General features: G+C 47.1%; 1 protein-coding gene across 6 annotated transcripts in view; it reads left to right on the top strand.

Annotated features, from left to right (window-relative positions):
* The window catches only part of CASP2 (caspase 2), a 34,746-nt gene that overhangs the window by 3,128 nt on the left and 15,285 nt on the right, over positions 1-16,333 (top strand). For all 6 annotated transcript variants that reach the window (XR_003093389.1, XM_025200753.1, XM_025200754.1 and 3 more), the window contains exons 2-5: positions 3,974-4,141; positions 4,887-4,965; positions 9,783-9,877; positions 10,697-10,873. Coding sequence is in view for 5 of the 6 variants with exons in the window: in XM_025200753.1 (XP_025056538.1) it covers positions 3,974-4,141; positions 4,887-4,965; positions 9,783-9,877; positions 10,697-10,873 (519 nt within the window). In the remaining variant the exon portion in view is untranslated. The remainder of the gene's footprint in view (positions 1-3,973; positions 4,142-4,886; positions 4,966-9,782; positions 9,878-10,696; positions 10,874-16,333) is intronic.

Here is a 16,333-nt window from a genome sequence, read left to right as displayed (position 1 = left end):
CCAGGAGTTCTGGCTGGCCTGGTGCAGGCAGCGGCAAGCATTTCCCTTGACCCAGAGATGGTGGGACATGAGGAAGGTTTGTGTCAGGCAGTACTGTTGCTTCTACATCGGGGGCGCACCTAACAGCTGCTAGAGAGCAGCTCAAGAGGGAGGTTCAGGAGCTGGAGAATTGCCTGGTTGCTGACCCAAACTATGCATCCCTGCGTGGAGAGTGTTGAGAGGGGGAAGGAGCTTTGTGCTCTGCATGATTGCTGCACCTGCGGTGCATTCATCTGCTCATGCATCAAGCTCCTTCGGGAGGTGGACTGGACTGTGGCTTCTGCTGCTTCTGTGCTCTAGAGAAGAGGAGGGGTGCCAAGAGGTACATCACTTGTCTCCTGACGGAGGATGGCACCTACTTCACGGACTCCGGTGAACTGCAACGAAGGGTGAGGGCTTTCTGTGCAGAGCTCTTCTCATCATATCTGGCCAATGCCGATATGGCTGCCAGGTCCTGTGGGAAGGTACTGCCATAGGTTTGCCTGGTCAACCAGGACTTGCTCAAGTGTTCTGTCACCGTGGCCAGGCTCTCGGATGCTTTCCATCTGATGCCCACCAACAAAGCTCTGGGCATTGACAGACTGACTGTGGAGTTCTGCTGTGCCTTCTTGGATGTCCTCAACCCAGACCTAGCTGGGGTTTGGGCTGTGTCTGAAAGGGTTGGGAAGCTCCCCCTGTTGTGAAGGAGGGCTGTCCTGACCCTGCTGGCTAGAAAAAGGGACCCTCTTCCCTCGACCTGAGGAACTGGCACATAGTCTTACTTCTCTCTGCAGACTGCAAGGTCATAGCAAAAGCCATTTTGCTGCGCCTGAGATATGTGCGGGTGAATGTGACCAGATGTAAACAGTTCCAGGGAGCTCCATCTTCAGCATCCTGTACCTAGTGCAGGACCTCCTCAAGCTTGCTTATAGGGACAGCCTGTCATTTGCCTTCCTGTCCCTTGACCAGAAGATGGTGTTTGACAGGGCGGATCTTGGCTACCTCACAGGCATGCTGAGAGGGTGTTCGGCTTTGGTCCCTGCTTCATTCGGTTTCTCCAGGTGCTGTACACCTCTGCAGAGCGTATGGTCAAGCACAACTGGATACTGATGGAGCCCATCCCATTCAGCTGGGGAGTGCATCAAGGCTGCCCGCTGTCAGGCTAGCTCTACCATTGCCCTCGAGCCCTTCCTCTGCCTCCTGCGCAAGTGGGTGGTGGGGCTGGTGCTCGAGGAGCTTCCCACGAGCATGGTTCTGTCAGCGTATGCCAATGTATTCCAGAGACATGGCCACTCTGAGCTACACGCACAGTCACTGCCAGCATGGAGCTGATGCCGGAGCTGTAGAGCCTGCCTGCTGCTTGATTCAGTTCAGGCAGGCTACAAACAGCTGCACTGGGCTCCAGAGCCTGCTGGTAGCGGAGGAGAGACTGGAGTTGTGCTGCCTTGGGCCCTTCCCGCAGCCTGCTCCAAGTCATGTGTGCACGCGCCAGTACAGAGCTGATGCTGGAGCCTGGCCCAGCTGTTTGCAGCCTGCCTGCTGCAGTGGCTCAGAGCCCAGGCTGGCAACAAGCAGCTGCTGCAGGCTCCAGAGCTCAGTCATCAGCTTTGTGCCGGCAGCAGGGGAGAGGCTGGGGTTGTGCTGCCTCAGGCCTGTTCCCCCCACTCCCCACTCTGAGGCGCACGTGCAGCTGGTTGCAGATTCCTGGCTGCAGCCAGCCCCAGCTCTGGGTAACTGCTGTCAACTACGGAGCCGGGCTTCTTGCAGCAGGGCTTGCAGCTGAGCTGGCCTGATTCCTACCTGCTCCAAGCCCAGCACTGGCCCAGCCGCTGTACTGGGATGAGGCTGGCACTGCCCCTTGCCAGGAGCGCCGCACATTTGTGGGCTTAGCTGTGTGGAGTGGGTAGGTGGTTGGGCTGATGGGTAGGCTCTGGGCCGGGGCCTCGGCTGGCTGTACTGCAGCCCGGGGGCTGGCTCCCCAAGGAAGCACAGGGTCTCTGGCAGGCCCAGGGCATTGTTGGGTCGGACTTCGTCTGGTGGTCCAGCAGCCCGGCTCTGTGCATCCATGCATCTGGTTCTGTATGTTTGTCTGCCTCTGGTTCTGTGCGTCTGTGTGTGCACACATGTCTGGCTCTGGATGTGTGTGTGCATGCGTCTGTTCTGGTTCTTTGTGTTTGTGCACATGTGGTTCTGTGTGCATGTGTATGTGCTTGATTCTCTCTCTGCTCTTCTTTCTCTCTCTCCTTTTTTCTTTCTCTTTCCTTCTTTCTTTCCTCTTTCTCTTATTTTTCTTTTTTCTCTCTCACCGCAACATGCTTAACAAAAAAAGTATACAACAACAGAGGCAACATTTATGGTTATTAAGTATACTAATATGAAGTGTGTCCTGCCATGTACCACTGCCCTCCCCCCCTTTGTTTTTCTGGCATGCCGGCACTCTGGCACCTTCCATGGTAGACATTGTGGGTTTTTTGGGACTCCAGCTAAAAAATGTTGCCTACCCTGTTCTAGACTATGCTAGGCAGGGATAGGTGCATCCTTCTGTGCTGGCTTGTGGAGCTGCCCTTGCTGCGTGTTCCCTGCTGCATGCTCTGGGAAGTAAACCTTGCTGCCCACTGCCCTTGTCTACATTGACCAGGTCCTGTGTAAGGGCATTTCCTCCTCCCCAGCCCTCTGGAGATAGTTGTGAGGCTGCTGCCTTGGCAGGCCCCACTGTGCTTCCTGCCCCAACATCTTAGCATGCTGTGGCGTACCAAGCTGGTCTGCCTGTGAACAGCCTACTGCCACCAGCTCTACATGCTTGTACGCTGCACTGTCCATCATCCCGTCCTCATGTCCCTTCCCAAAAACGAGTGAGACAACCTAGGTGAAGGCAGGGGTGAGGGTCCCCGGTGGGCAAGTCTTATTCCACCTTGATCTCATGAGCCACTGGGGACCTCAGTTGGCACTTCCTAAATGGAGCTGTTGCCATGGGCGTGTTTATGAAGACCTGACACCTGCCCCTTTTCTCAACAGAGGGAGGCCCTGGCACACGCCTACTTCGAGTGGCAGATTGCAGCCCCTCTTCTGCCTCCTTCAGAACCTCCTGCTGAGGTTTTGGCTGCACTTCTCCCCGCACCTTTCTTACGTACTTCCCGTCCGCCGCCCCAGCAAGTCCTGGGACTTCCTAGTCAACCTCCTCCTGGCTCTGGCCAAACTGACCATCTGTAAGACCAGGAAGGCGGCTTTGGCCAGGGTGGCACCCTGAGCAAGTGTGGGGCTGTCTAACTGGCACTCCTCCACTCACATCTCCGAGCAATTTCACTGGTCAGCATCCACAGGCTCCCCCAACTTGTTTGGGGGGCATTGGGCACTGACTGGTGTGCTCAGCTCAGTGTCCCCTTTCAAATCCCTTGTTGTTAACTTATGACCTCACTCCTATTCCTGTTTTTTGTTATTGTTGTCCCAAACACTCAGTTGATATATCCCCAGTGGTCTTCCCTTCTCAAGGGAGGCTTATAGTTTTTAACGATGGGCCAAAGCCCATGACCCTTGGCATATCAGATAGGCATGTGTCGCATGGTGGCAGAAAGTGGATGCTGAAACGGAGAGTGAACTGGGTAGGACCAGGGCTTTTTCCATTGCTCCTCTCTCACTTGCTGCCTCTAGTGTTTAAGATCTAGGACGTTCTGATTCAGAGGCTGTGCCCCTCACTCCCATGCCCAATAGCTACTGATACCCCTTCCCTCCAAGAATCTGTTCAATCTCTTTTTGAATGTAGTTAAACTGTCAGCTTTCTCAACATCTGGTGGCAGAGTTCCACACTTTTAAGTACATGCTGTGTGAAAATAACACGAGAGAGTTTTGTTTTAAACTTACTACCTTCTTATTTCATTTTGCGACTCCTAGAATGAATCAAGAGATATTTTGGTTGGCATATCTATTATAAGTTTGCTTGTTGGTTCTTTGCATCTAGACCAAAGCTGGGAGCTTCAGCCAAAATGTTGAATTCCTCAGCCTTCTGCCCAAGAGGGGCCCCCAAGCCTTCTCAGCCTTCTGTGAAGCTCTGAGAGAAACCAGACAGGAACATCTGGAAGAGATGCTCTTAAATGCCATACAACACTCGAGCAACGGGTATGTAAAGGTAAGGAATGTCAATTCTGAGTGACACATGTTTGGAATTGGGTGTGGGCACAAAGGAATGAATCTTCAACATAAGGAAAATAAATTTCTTTGTAGGTTTTAGTGATGAGTAGAAATCTGGTGGTGATCTAAGGATAAAGGAGACAGAGTAGAGGAGATGGAAACTGGGCTTGCTACTCCATGATAAAGCCTCAAATAAACCCTTTTTGTCCAAATGTAATTTTAACTTTTTTACTATGTTGCAGATTTTCCTCTCTTCTCCCCCCTGCCCCTTCCCTCTCCCTAACCCCCACCCCCTGCTTTCCCCTTCCCATCTCTTCCCACTCCCACCTCTCTTCCATCTCTCGCCTCAAGCAACTTATATGTATTGTAATAGTTAAAGGAACCAGTACCCCGAGTTTAAAGAAAAGAGAGAAAAAACTAAGCAGTCTTAAAAGAAAGGTGACTTTTAGGAGGTTAGGTTGGGAAGGCATACAGCTGAGATTTAAAGATGAGAGAGAGGGGGAAAAATCTTCCATGTAAGGAAAGTGGAACTTTGTGAAATGGAATAAGGTGGGATCAGAGATGCATGTGGAAAGGAAGAAATCTTGAATATAAAGAAAATGCAGACCCTTCTGCCTGATTTAAGTTGGGATCCAAGATGGTGATACAGCTGTTGCTTTATGTATGATTTCAAAATATCTACAACATAAATTAGCAAGTGTCATTTGCTGAGGACTGCATGGGTTTTTCTTGTTTCTTTGCAGCGGGGCCATGATTATGATTCAAGTCTCCCATTCCCGGTCTGTGAATCCTACCACTTATCAAAGAGACCACGCTGTATTGGTGAGTCTAGGTCCTTTCTTCAAGGATCAAGGCAGCCTGCTCATCTCTATATTTTATTCTCCTGAAAAGCTTGTTCATCTATTCCAATCATGTAGCTGATCCAAGAGAAAATATCAGCCACAAAAATCCTTGGTTCTCATTTTCTTGAATAGCCACTCCTTTTTCATTTCCAGAAAGCTCTCCCACCCACCATTGCCTGCCTAGCCTTCACTCACCCCACCGTCCAGTGTAGGCTGGGCAACCGCAGCCTGAGCTTCCTCCCCTTCCTTCTCCCCACTCCCATCTTGAAGACTGCACTGGAGGGAGGTGGGGGCAGGGCTGCAGAGATGCAGCTGCTCAATTCCCCAAGTCCCTGGACCCAAAAGCAAATGTCTGTTGGGTTGTGGGGGGTGGACTGGGGGATTGTTGTAACTCATGGTGTTTCCTGTGAAGCACCATCAGCTACACTGGGGAGCTGCACGTCTGTCAGTGCCTTAAGGGATGGAATGTGGTTAGTTCATTGAGTCTAGGAACTGGAGGCAGAATTAGGCTGAAAAGTGACAGGAAAACTAGTGGAAGAGGAAAGCAAACTGGCTTCTAGTTGGTTCTAATCAGGGTTCAATGACTATAGCAAGAATACCATTTGAATAAAATGTTAACAGAAGCATTTGGAATTTAAAAGGTATTTTTTTCCCTTTAAGTTTAAGATCTTTTGAAAATGAGGAGGCTGACAGTTGACCTAAGAGGTGCAAAGAGAGCATTTGTCATTATGCCACATGGCCTAACTTTAGAAGTGATTTGACAGTTGGGTGTCTGCAAACTGTAACAGGGGAGGGTTAAGAGTGAAGAAGGAAAAGGATTAAAGTTGGTAAAATAAATTATGTATTGCAGGACATGCATGTGCTATTCTGACTACATGATTTGTTGTTACTAAATTAAGACCCTCACAATGTAAAATCACAGAAACACAAATTGTTGCCTTATTTATGATTTTCTATGATTCTATGAAATAACAATTTTATTAATAAAAAATTACAATGAAATAATTATCTAAGAGCATAACTAGGGATGGGTGAATGGGGGAGGTGGTGGAAAAAGAACAGCTGCCTCCACAGCTGTATAGTTGTGCTGACAGCACTGCTGCCATTAGGAAGTGTCCACTACCCAGGTGTCCCCCTGCCCTGTTGTTATCTGGTCCCTTTGCTTGCTTATTATCTCCTTTTCTGTTTTAAATATGTAAGCTATCACACAGCAAGGCTTTGAGGTGATAAAGTGTCCCATTAGGTATATTAATTAAAAAAACCATGTAAGACTGGTGGAACTGGTGCTTTAATATAAGGGTTTTGGAGCCGACTAAGTTTTGTTTTGTGGGCCTGATGTTTCTTATATATTTCTGTGTTCTTTAAAGTGACAGTTCTTTTATTTATTTATTAGATTTATATTGCAGTCTCCCCAGAAAAGGGTCAGGGTGGCTTACAATAGGGGAAAAATTAAAAAAACAGATAAGATATTAAAATGGAATAGCTTGTAATAAATCAAGAGTGGCCAACCTGCAGCATGGCTGCTACAAGTGACGTGGGCTTCCCCTGTGGTACGTAGGAGATTAGGGAGGGGACAGGTAGTATTAGCAGATAGGGCAGGGAGCAGAAAGCAAACCAGCAGGTCTGGCATGGGAATCAGACTGGCACATGAGGATAGTGTGGGGCTAATTTGTGGCCTGTCTGCTAAAAAGATCAGCATCCACTGTAATAAGACTCATCAAATAGCATCCCCAAAATGTATCCATCCTGCTTAAAAGTCTGCTGAAATAAAAAGGTCTTGCATCACTTCCAGAAGATGTCCAGGCTTGGACTTTCAGTAGGCTGCAAGGGGGAGGGAGTTCCAGTGCTAAGGGGCAACTATTGAGACTGGCCTTCCACATGTTAGTACTTGTACTGCTTTGCAGGAGGTTGCTCTCCACTACCATGGGTATTGTGATGGAACATAAGGGACATGGTAGTCCCTTAGTATGTAGGGCATTTATACACATACAGTTGTCTGCTCCATCGTGCCGGAGATTTGGCACATCAGAGCAGAATCGATTAATTGAGTCTGTTCTGCACGTGAGCTGACGTGCCTGGTGCTGCATTGCATATATTTGCATAAATGGCAAAATGCACATCGGTGCTGAGAAAATGGCAGTGATGCGCTTTTGAACTAAAGCACCTTTGATGTTTTAGTTCAAAAGTGCACTGTCACCATTTTCTCAGCACTGACACGCATTTCGCCATTTATACAAATGTATGCACCACAATGCCAGATGCTTTTAAAAGTGCCTGGTGCTGCAACGCAAGCATGTGTACAAATGGCCATAGCACCCACGCTGTTTAAGGTTTTATGGTTCAAAACTAGCACCTTGCCTTGTGTCCAGAAGATTATTGGAAGCCATCTCAGACTTTGGAGCACAGCTCATCATGAGCCCACAAAGTGATGCAGTAGAACCATATTGTAATGTGTTCCTGATAACCACAACATTTGGCAATTGGCAAGGTGGATGATTCCTGGTAATAGGGTGTGTGAAAATATTTGGGCAGCCAGATAGATTACTATAATAAAACTGGAAAGGCAGGAGAGATCCCTTGTTTGATTGTATGTCCTATTCTCTTGTCCCAATTGATAGTATAGCATGCATTAGAGAATCTAACTGCCAGCTGTTAAAAATTTATCCTTCATCTCTTGGCATACCTATCCTGCTGTACTCTTTAGTTGCCAGAAATCTTCCCAGTCCTCAGCAAGAACAGTTTTCTGACTTCTAATTCCCAAGTCATTCATTATAGTGGCTTCTGGCAGTTAGTATAGAGACTGAGTAAATGTGTTTAACTCGTGAGCAGTAGGGGTAATGGGCAGAACAGAACAGGATGCAGTTTAACAAAGGTAAGTGCAAAGTGCTGCACCCAGGGAGAAAGAATTGCCAGCACATACAGATTGGGAGATGACCCACTCAGTAGCACAGCAGCAGAAAGGGATCTCGGAGTCATAGTGGACTCTAAGATGAATATGTAAAGCTAACTGCACTCTGTCATGCATTAGCAGGTGCATCACAAACAGGTCTAAGAAGGTGATACTTCTCCATGCAGCATTGGTAAGGCCGCAGCTGGAGTACTGCATCCAGTTTTGGGTGCTGCACTTCAAGAAGGATGTGGATAACCTTGAGAGGGTCCAAAGGAGGGCTACTTATATGGTTAGGGGCCTGCAGGTAAGGCCCTATGAGGAGAGATTGAGGGACCTGGATCTCTTCAGCCTCAGCAAGAGAAGGCTGAGAGGGGATCTTGTGGCCATCTATAAATTCATCAGGGTGGGGCCAGCAAGGAATAGGAAATACTCTGTTTACCTGGGCGCCCCTTGGGGTAACTAGAAACAATGGCCACAAACTGACAGAGAGCAGATTTAGATTGGACATCAGAAACAACTTCTTCACAATAAGGGTTATCAGAGTCTGGAAGGGGCTTCCAAAGAATGTGATGCTATCCCCTACCTTGGAGGTCTTTAAGAGAAGACTGGACAAGCACCTGCTTGGGGTCGTCCGACCAGCTCTCTTTCCTTCCCAGGCAGGGGGTCAGACTCAATGATCTACTGAGGTCGCTCCCAACCCTAAAAATCTATTAAATCTATTCAACTATTTTAAGGGTAAAAACAGCCTAGGATTTATCCTGGGTTCCTATAGATGGTACAAATCCGTTGTCACACTTTACTGAGAGAACACTTTTGCTGGGACAGTTGCAGCTAATTTGAGTTAATTGCCATTCAAACTGTAAAGATTGTCTCAGGCTTTTTAATGCAACATCTATACTGTGTTTACCCGATGTGAGAGAGTGGGGCTTGTATGTCTGTAGGATTCCAGGATAAAAGGCTTTGTTTTCACCCCAAGCGTGCTCATACTTTTAAAAGTGTTCAAGCAGCTTTCTGGAAACCTGTGGTCACGAACAGTGTGTACCCCCGGTGGCTGGGGGGCACGGCTGTTGTGGCGGGAGCCTGGCGGTGGTGAGTGGGGAGCTCCCACAGATGCTGCTGGCACTGTCAGGGGGGTGACGAGCACCGACCACCCGCAGGCACTGTTGGCAGTGGCCAGAGGCGATCAGGAACTGCCTTTTTGCAGGGGGTGCACGTGTACTTGCGTGGACCCCCTACACGTCGCCCCTGCCTGTAGTGAATATAAGTTTAAGAAAGATATATAAGCCAAGAAAATATTGAAAATAATTAGCTTGCTAATTATGAATATTCCACATCAATTTTGAAAAGGCTGGTCTCCAAGGAGATGCTAGGGCAGGTATGGCCAGGCAGTAACAGCATGGGGCCGGGGCAGAGCTGTGATCTGCTCTCAGGTCTAGTAATCTACCACGTAGGGAGTTGTGGTGAGCTGTTGCGGGCAGTGGGTGCTGACCCACCCTGCAGCAGCTCACCAAAACTCCCTAAGTGGCCCTCCAGCCTAAATAATTGCCCACCCCTGTCTTAACTGAACCCAACAGTTTCAGCACCTAAATATTTTTTGTAGTTTGCCTTTGCTCACCTGTGTTTCTAGACTTGAATAATTAGCAGATTCTGCATGAGTGTAATAACTGAAGGAAAGGCAAACATTTTGGCTCTCCATAGTAAACAGGAGGAAAAAGTAGTAATTTTTATTAATTGGATCACCAGATCTGACCTGAGTACCCAAAAGTGGTCTGGCTTTAGGGTGTTAAAATGAATGAAACTTAACTAACGTGGTTCTTCAATAAATGTTTGTTTGGAACTTGAATAATGCCAAAGACAGATACCTTATGATAAGTGTTTGTTTGCTCATCTGTATATTTCTTGCACAGAGCCATTTGAACATTCCCTTGATAATGGAGATGGTCCCCCTTACCCTCAAGTGAGGGCCTGCACTCCAGAATTTTATCGGACTCATCAGCGCTTGGTGAGTGTTTTATAAGGATGGAAGAGAGAGATTCTCATTCACAAGAGGTGGGATGTTTGGATAGGTGAGCTGAAGAGAAACCATTTCACTACCAGGGTTAGTGGCAGAGGAGGAAGTGGCAAACTACCTTTCTGGGATGTGGGTGTATATTCTGCCAGATATTCTCAGGTGTTGCCAGATGTTTTGGGTGTTTTCCTTGATGTGAATCTTACTAGTGGTGTTAGAAAACTCCAGCTCAGGTTCAACTATTGTTGCAAACTTAAGCCTCTGGTTTTGTTCACCAGGAATGTCTTTGGACGGGTCTCCCAGTCTTATTCTCTTTTCCTCCAATTATCTTGGAATGTGGGCAGAATGTATGCAGAACAATAGTGCAGAACATTGTCCTTGCTCACATATACATTCCTCAAATAAGTTTGTTAAGATTTTGGGGCTCCCCATTCTTGCTTACTGATTCATTTATAAGTCTTGGTTGCTTTGGTTCTCTCTCAGCTGGACAAGAGGCAACAGCTCCTTAGATGAGTGAGAATCGAGTCAGGATTAATTACTAATCTTGTAAGAGAAGTAATGGACATTCCTAATCCCCTGCCGTGATCAGTTTGTATTTAGATACCCGTCACCTAAACTGTGTAGTCATTCCCATGCAGAGTGTTCCTAAGTTGCAAGGGGTTTTCTCTGTATTACCATTTCTGTTGCACCTCAAAAGTTTTGCACACTTAAAAAAAAAAATAAAAAAAATTAATAATTGGTACTTTCATTGTGGTAGTCTCAGCCTGTGTAGGGAAGGAAGTACAATGTGTGTCCCTTCGCTGTTCTTCACAGGCATACAAGTTGACATCAGACCCTCGGGGCCTAGCGCTTGTACTCAGCAATGTGCATTTCAATGGTGAGAAGGACCTGGAGTTCCGTTCAGGTGGTGACGTTGACTGTGCTGCTCTGGAGAAGCTTTTTGAGTGCCTTGGGTATAAGGTGACTGTTCATCATGATCAAAGTGCACAGGTAAATAGGAGGTCCGTGGTCTGAAAGTGGGGCTGGGAATTTATAGCCATTCTAGAGTAGCAGAATCATAGGTTTGGAAGGGACCTCAACTGTCACGTAGTCCAACTCACTGCATGAATGCAGGATGCATTATTTGTATGTTATTCGAGACAAATGTTTATTCAGCCTCTTGAAAACTTGCAGTGAAGGAGATTCAACAATTTCCTTGGGTAGTTTACTTCACTTTCCTATTGTATTGACAGTAAAGGAGTTTATTCTGAGATTTAATCTAACTCCTATATTGCCAGACAGCAAGACTTACAATAGTGAATGTAAAACTACAGCAAGTGAGAAGAGTAATTCTTCCTCTTTATATAGTGTCCTTTCAAATATTTAAAAACCACTATTATGTACTGCTTTAATCTCCTTTTCTCCAAAGTAAGTACTACTTGTTCTCAACCTTTCCTCGTATGGCTTGTGCTCTAACCCCTTCATATTTGCTCACCTCTGGATCCTCTCTTGTTTCTTGATATCTTTTTAAAAATACAGATGCTGGGGCAGCACACACTACTCAACGAGGCCTAACCATTGTCAAATAGTGGTACTATTATCTCTTGTCTTCAAGTGCTTTTGTTAATGCAGCCCAAAATTTTACATTTCCTTTTTTGTTGACTTCATGACTTTGGATGTGAAGGATCGATGCTGTGTGTGAGTTTTCACGGTGCAGGGGGCTGGACCCGATGATCTGTAAGGTCCCTTCCAGCCCCTAACATCTATGAAACTCTGCTGGCTTATGATAAGCTGTGATCCACCAAAACCCCTGGATCCTTCTAGGCAGTGATCCTCCTTAGCCAGTTATCTCCCATTCTGAATCTGTGCATTTGGTTTGTTTTTTTTTCTTTTAGATGTTACATCTTACATTTGTCTTTGAATCATAGGAAAGTAGAGCTGGTAGGGACCTCTTCTAGCCCATCCCCTTGCTCCAGGCAGGATTATTCCTATCTCAACCATTCTATACAAGTGTCTGTCTGGCATATTCCAGGCAAAACTGCACAAACAACTCTTGTGCAATTACTAGATAATTTCTGAAAAACAAGAACACCTTAACTTGGCATAGGCAAAGCAGAGACAGGGATACTCTGTCCTGCCAGTGCAAGGATGGGAAGCAGTTTGTTAAAATGAACTTGAAAGATCCAAGGAAGAGGACCATACCTTCTCCCCTAACAGAGGAAAGCAACCCCTCCCTCCAATCCATGCCAGTATAACCATGGTGTCAATTTTCTTCCATGATTCTGAGTATGGCAGTCAGTTTGATCCTGAAGGGAGGAGCAAAGACCTAGTTTTTAAATCCCAGAGGAGCATCAACATACCTTGGTTAAAATCTCTCAGCCTTGGCTTCCAGCCACCACTTAATATTTCTGACACCTTGGACCATAACCTTGTCATGGTGGAGAAGCTTGTGTTCCAACGACCATTAGAGCCAAGTGGTCTTGAGTCTTGTACTCCGGGTAGGGTCTCCCCTGGCAAACAGATCTGAGATTTGGTCCCAGACTACGCATGATCCAAACTCCTGAAGACCCCAACGGCAGAACAGGCATACTTGAAGACCTGCTGGTTCTCTGTGGTTGTGAAGGCGGATGAGGGTTGCAACGGGACGGAGGTCTCTGGTTGTCTTGGACATCCTTGCCACTGGGTTCAGGGCTCTTTCCTGCCAAGTTCATGTGGCTGTTGCTTGTGCACTGGCTTTCCCACATTAAAAGATGTCACATGCAAACCTCTGCCAGGGATGTTAACATCTCCCACAAACCAAGCCCTGCAATGATGGATGAATGGTGGTGGAGACAGGAACAATGATTTCCGGGAGTCCCTAGTCACAAATCTGCATTTAAGTAGCAGTCGTGTGATGGTCATTTTGCACTTACTGAGACAGAAGTACAATTCAGCAGCTGCAGCCATGACTGAGCAGTCCTCTTCAAGATCCCTTCTGCTTACTGTGACTGGGGAAGGGGCTAGAAAATGTGCCCTAAATATAGGCTGTCTCAAACCTCCCCTGGCTGGACTGCAGCATCCAGTGGGATTGCTCTACTTGTGGCTGAAACCAACAAAATAAAGTACTGAAGTTCGCCACGTGGAATGTCTGCACTCTTGTGGATTCCCTGAACTGTGTGTGTCCTGAAAGAAGAGCTGCCATAGTAACTAGAGAACTTGGAAGATATGACTTCAGTATTACTTCCCTAAACAGGACCTGCTGGGCAGATGAAGGCCAGCTGAAAGAAGGAAGTGGCTACACCTATTTTGGAAATGGATAACTTCATTGCAAGAGTTCAGTGACACTAAACTCTGGAGTGCCATCATTGGAAAGAGCACGTGGGGAAAGTCCATTCCAGTGTTATCCTCCTCCTCCGCAAATGTGCAGAGCATGACTTGCTCATCATGAATACAATCTTCAGACAGAGTGACAAATATAAGACCACTTGGAAACATTCACGCTCCAATCACTGGCACTTTCTTGACTACATTATTCTCGGAGCTTGTGATCATATTGATGTCCATATCACCTAAGTTCTGAGAGGTGCAGATGAGTGCTGGATGGACTACCGCTTATTCGGATCAATCATGGACATGCAGCTTGCACCACAACACTGTAAACAACCAAAAGGAACACAGAAAAGATTTAACATCAGGGCATTCCAAGACCAAGCTATATGTGAAGCTCTTCAGCAATACCTTACTGAGAGGCTCTCTGACCTACGTCATGTCATCAAGGACAGCCAGGCACATTGGTAGGAGCTTAAGAATGTTATTCACATGACATGTGATGAATCAATTGGATACTCCGTTTGTCAAACCAATCTTGGTGATGGTTAAAATAATGAGTAAATTCTAGCACTTATCCGTCAGAAGAGAGCTGTGTTCTGCAGTCGGCAAAATGAACCCTCCAACCAGCAAAAGCAGGAGGCTTGCCATCAGCTCAAAACTGTAGTTCAAAGGAAGCTACAGGACATCAAGAACCAGTGGTGGCAAGCAAAGGCCATGGAGATCCAGTGTTTTACTGATCAACATGACATGAAAAGCTTCTTTCAAGCAATAAAAACCATCCATAGACTATGTTCCAAAGGCCCAACCCCCTTGTGGTCACAGGATGGTTCCACCTTTCTCATGGACAATGTATTCATCAAGCAGTGCTGGAAAGAGCACTCCAGGACTCTACTCAACCATGAATCTGAGGTCTTAGCTGTCACCATTGAGTCCATCCCTCAACACATGCAGTAATATGAGTCATCAATGTGATGGAATAATTAGCAGAGCTAACTGCACTTTGTCATGCATTCGTAGGTGCATCACGAAGAGGTCCAAGGAGGTGATGCTCCCCCTCTATGCAGCACTGGTCAGGCCGCAGCTAGGAGTACTGTGTCCAATTCTGGGCGCCGCAATTCAAGAAGGATCTGGACACCCTTGAGAGGGTCCAGAGGAGGGTCACTCATATGGTTAGAGGCCTGCAGGGAAGGCCTTATGAGGAAAGGCTGAGGGGACCTGGACCTTTTCAGCCTCCGCAAGAGAAGGCTGGTGGGGGGGGGATATTGTGACAGTATACAAATTCACCAGTGGGGGCCAGCAGAGAATAGGAGATGCTCTGTTTACCAGGGCACCCCTTGGAATAACTAGGAACAATGGCCACAAGCTGATAGAGTAGATTTAGGTTGGACATCAGGAAGAACTTCATGGTTAGGGTTGCTAGAATCTGGAACAGGCTTCCAAGGGAGGTGGTGCTCTCCCCTACCTTAGGGATCTTCAAGAGGAGACTGGACAAGCACCTGGCTGGGGTCACATGACCCCAGCACTTTTTCCTGCCACTGGCAGGGGATTGGACTCAGATCCTTTGAGGTCCCTTCCAACCCTAGCATCTTTGAAAAATTTTACCAACTTCTCATCAAAATATGTGTTAATAAGGAAGTTCCACATGACTTAAAGAATGCCAACATTGTGACCATGTTCAAGAAAGGGGACAAACACGTCAGTGTGTGGGAACTACTGAGGCATTGCCCTCCACTCTATTACCAGGAAGATTCTTACTCTCATCCTTCTGAATTGCCTCTTCCCCCTGCTGAAGCAGTCCTTCCAGAATCTCAGTGTGGCTTTAGACCATCATGGAGTACCACCTACATGATTTCTGTTGCATGACAGATCCAGGAGAAAGTAAGAGAGCAACACCAGGAGCTGTTTATAACAATAATTGACCTAACCAAGGCCTTTAACTCCATCAGATGTGAAGCCTTAGGGAAGGTGCTGGGTAGGTTTGGTTGTCCACTGAAGTTGGTCAGTGTTCTCAGGCTCCTTCATGATGGGATGACAGCCACAGTCCTTTGCAGTGGATCAGAGACACTTACCAGCCGTACTGGTGTCAAGCAGGGCTGCATCACTGCCCCTACCCTTTCCTCCATCTGTCTTGCTGTGATTGAGATTCTCATCTGTGACTGCCTTTTTCCCAGAATTGGGATTGAGTATTGAGTGGATGGTCAGCTTTTCAACTTGCAGCGTCTTCACAGAAAAATGAAAGTTGCCGAGACTGGCATCCACCGACCTTCAGTATGCTGATGACTGTGTTATCCCTGTGCACACTGAGACCAATCTGCAGTTCACTCTTGATCTTTTCTCAGGTGCCTATCACCGCCTGGGATTCTCCCTTAACATTGTGAAGACTGATGTGCTCTATCAGCTTACCCCAGAACAAGCTGTCCGCTTGCCCCCACAAATTACCATTGGTGGAGAACCCCTGGAAAACACTGAGCATTTCCCATGCTTTGGCAGTTTCCTCTCCCAGTCAGTGTGAACGTAGAAATCGAACATATGATTCACTGTGCTAGTGTATCCTTTGGAAAGCTGTTTCTCTGTGTCTTTGACTGAGATCTGCAGATGGAAACTTATGATCCTGGTCTTCAGTGTAGTGGTTATCCCCACGCTCCTCTACGGGGGTGAGATATGGATGACATTGTAAAGCCATCTTAAGCGCCTGGAATGGTTTCATTAGTGTTGCCTCAGGAAGATCCTTCACATTAGATGGAGAGATTACTGCACCAATGCCAGCATCCTCTTTGCAGCTAACGTAACCAGCATTGAGGCAAAGATCATGATACATAAACACCACTGGGCCGGCTGCTGTGTGTGGATAGCTGACACTTGTCTGCCGAGGCAAGTCACCTTCTCAATTTGGTCCTCGTAAGAGGACCATCAGAGGGTAGAGGAAATCCTACAAGGACACTCTGAAAGCATATCTTAAGAAGGGTGGCATCAACCCTACAAATTGGGAAGTGCTGGCTGGTAACAGGTCTCAATGTTGCTGCACCATACATAAAGCTACAGCCCACTTGAAAGAGAACAGTCTTGTTCAGGAAGCCAAGGAATGGTAGAGGAAGAAGGAAAGCGCACAACATCCAGGCGAACAGCTGTGCCTCCTCCTTCCCTCCCCCCCCCCCCCCACGG

The sequence above is a fragment of the Alligator sinensis genome, unplaced genomic scaffold (genome assembly GCF_000455745.1).
Source record: "Alligator sinensis unplaced genomic scaffold, ASM45574v1 scaffold161_1, whole genome shotgun sequence".
NCBI classification, from domain to species: domain Eukaryota; kingdom Metazoa; phylum Chordata; order Crocodylia; family Alligatoridae; genus Alligator; species Alligator sinensis.
The sequence above is the reverse complement of the archived record's forward strand: the minus strand, read 5'-3'. Positions and strand labels throughout refer to the sequence as shown.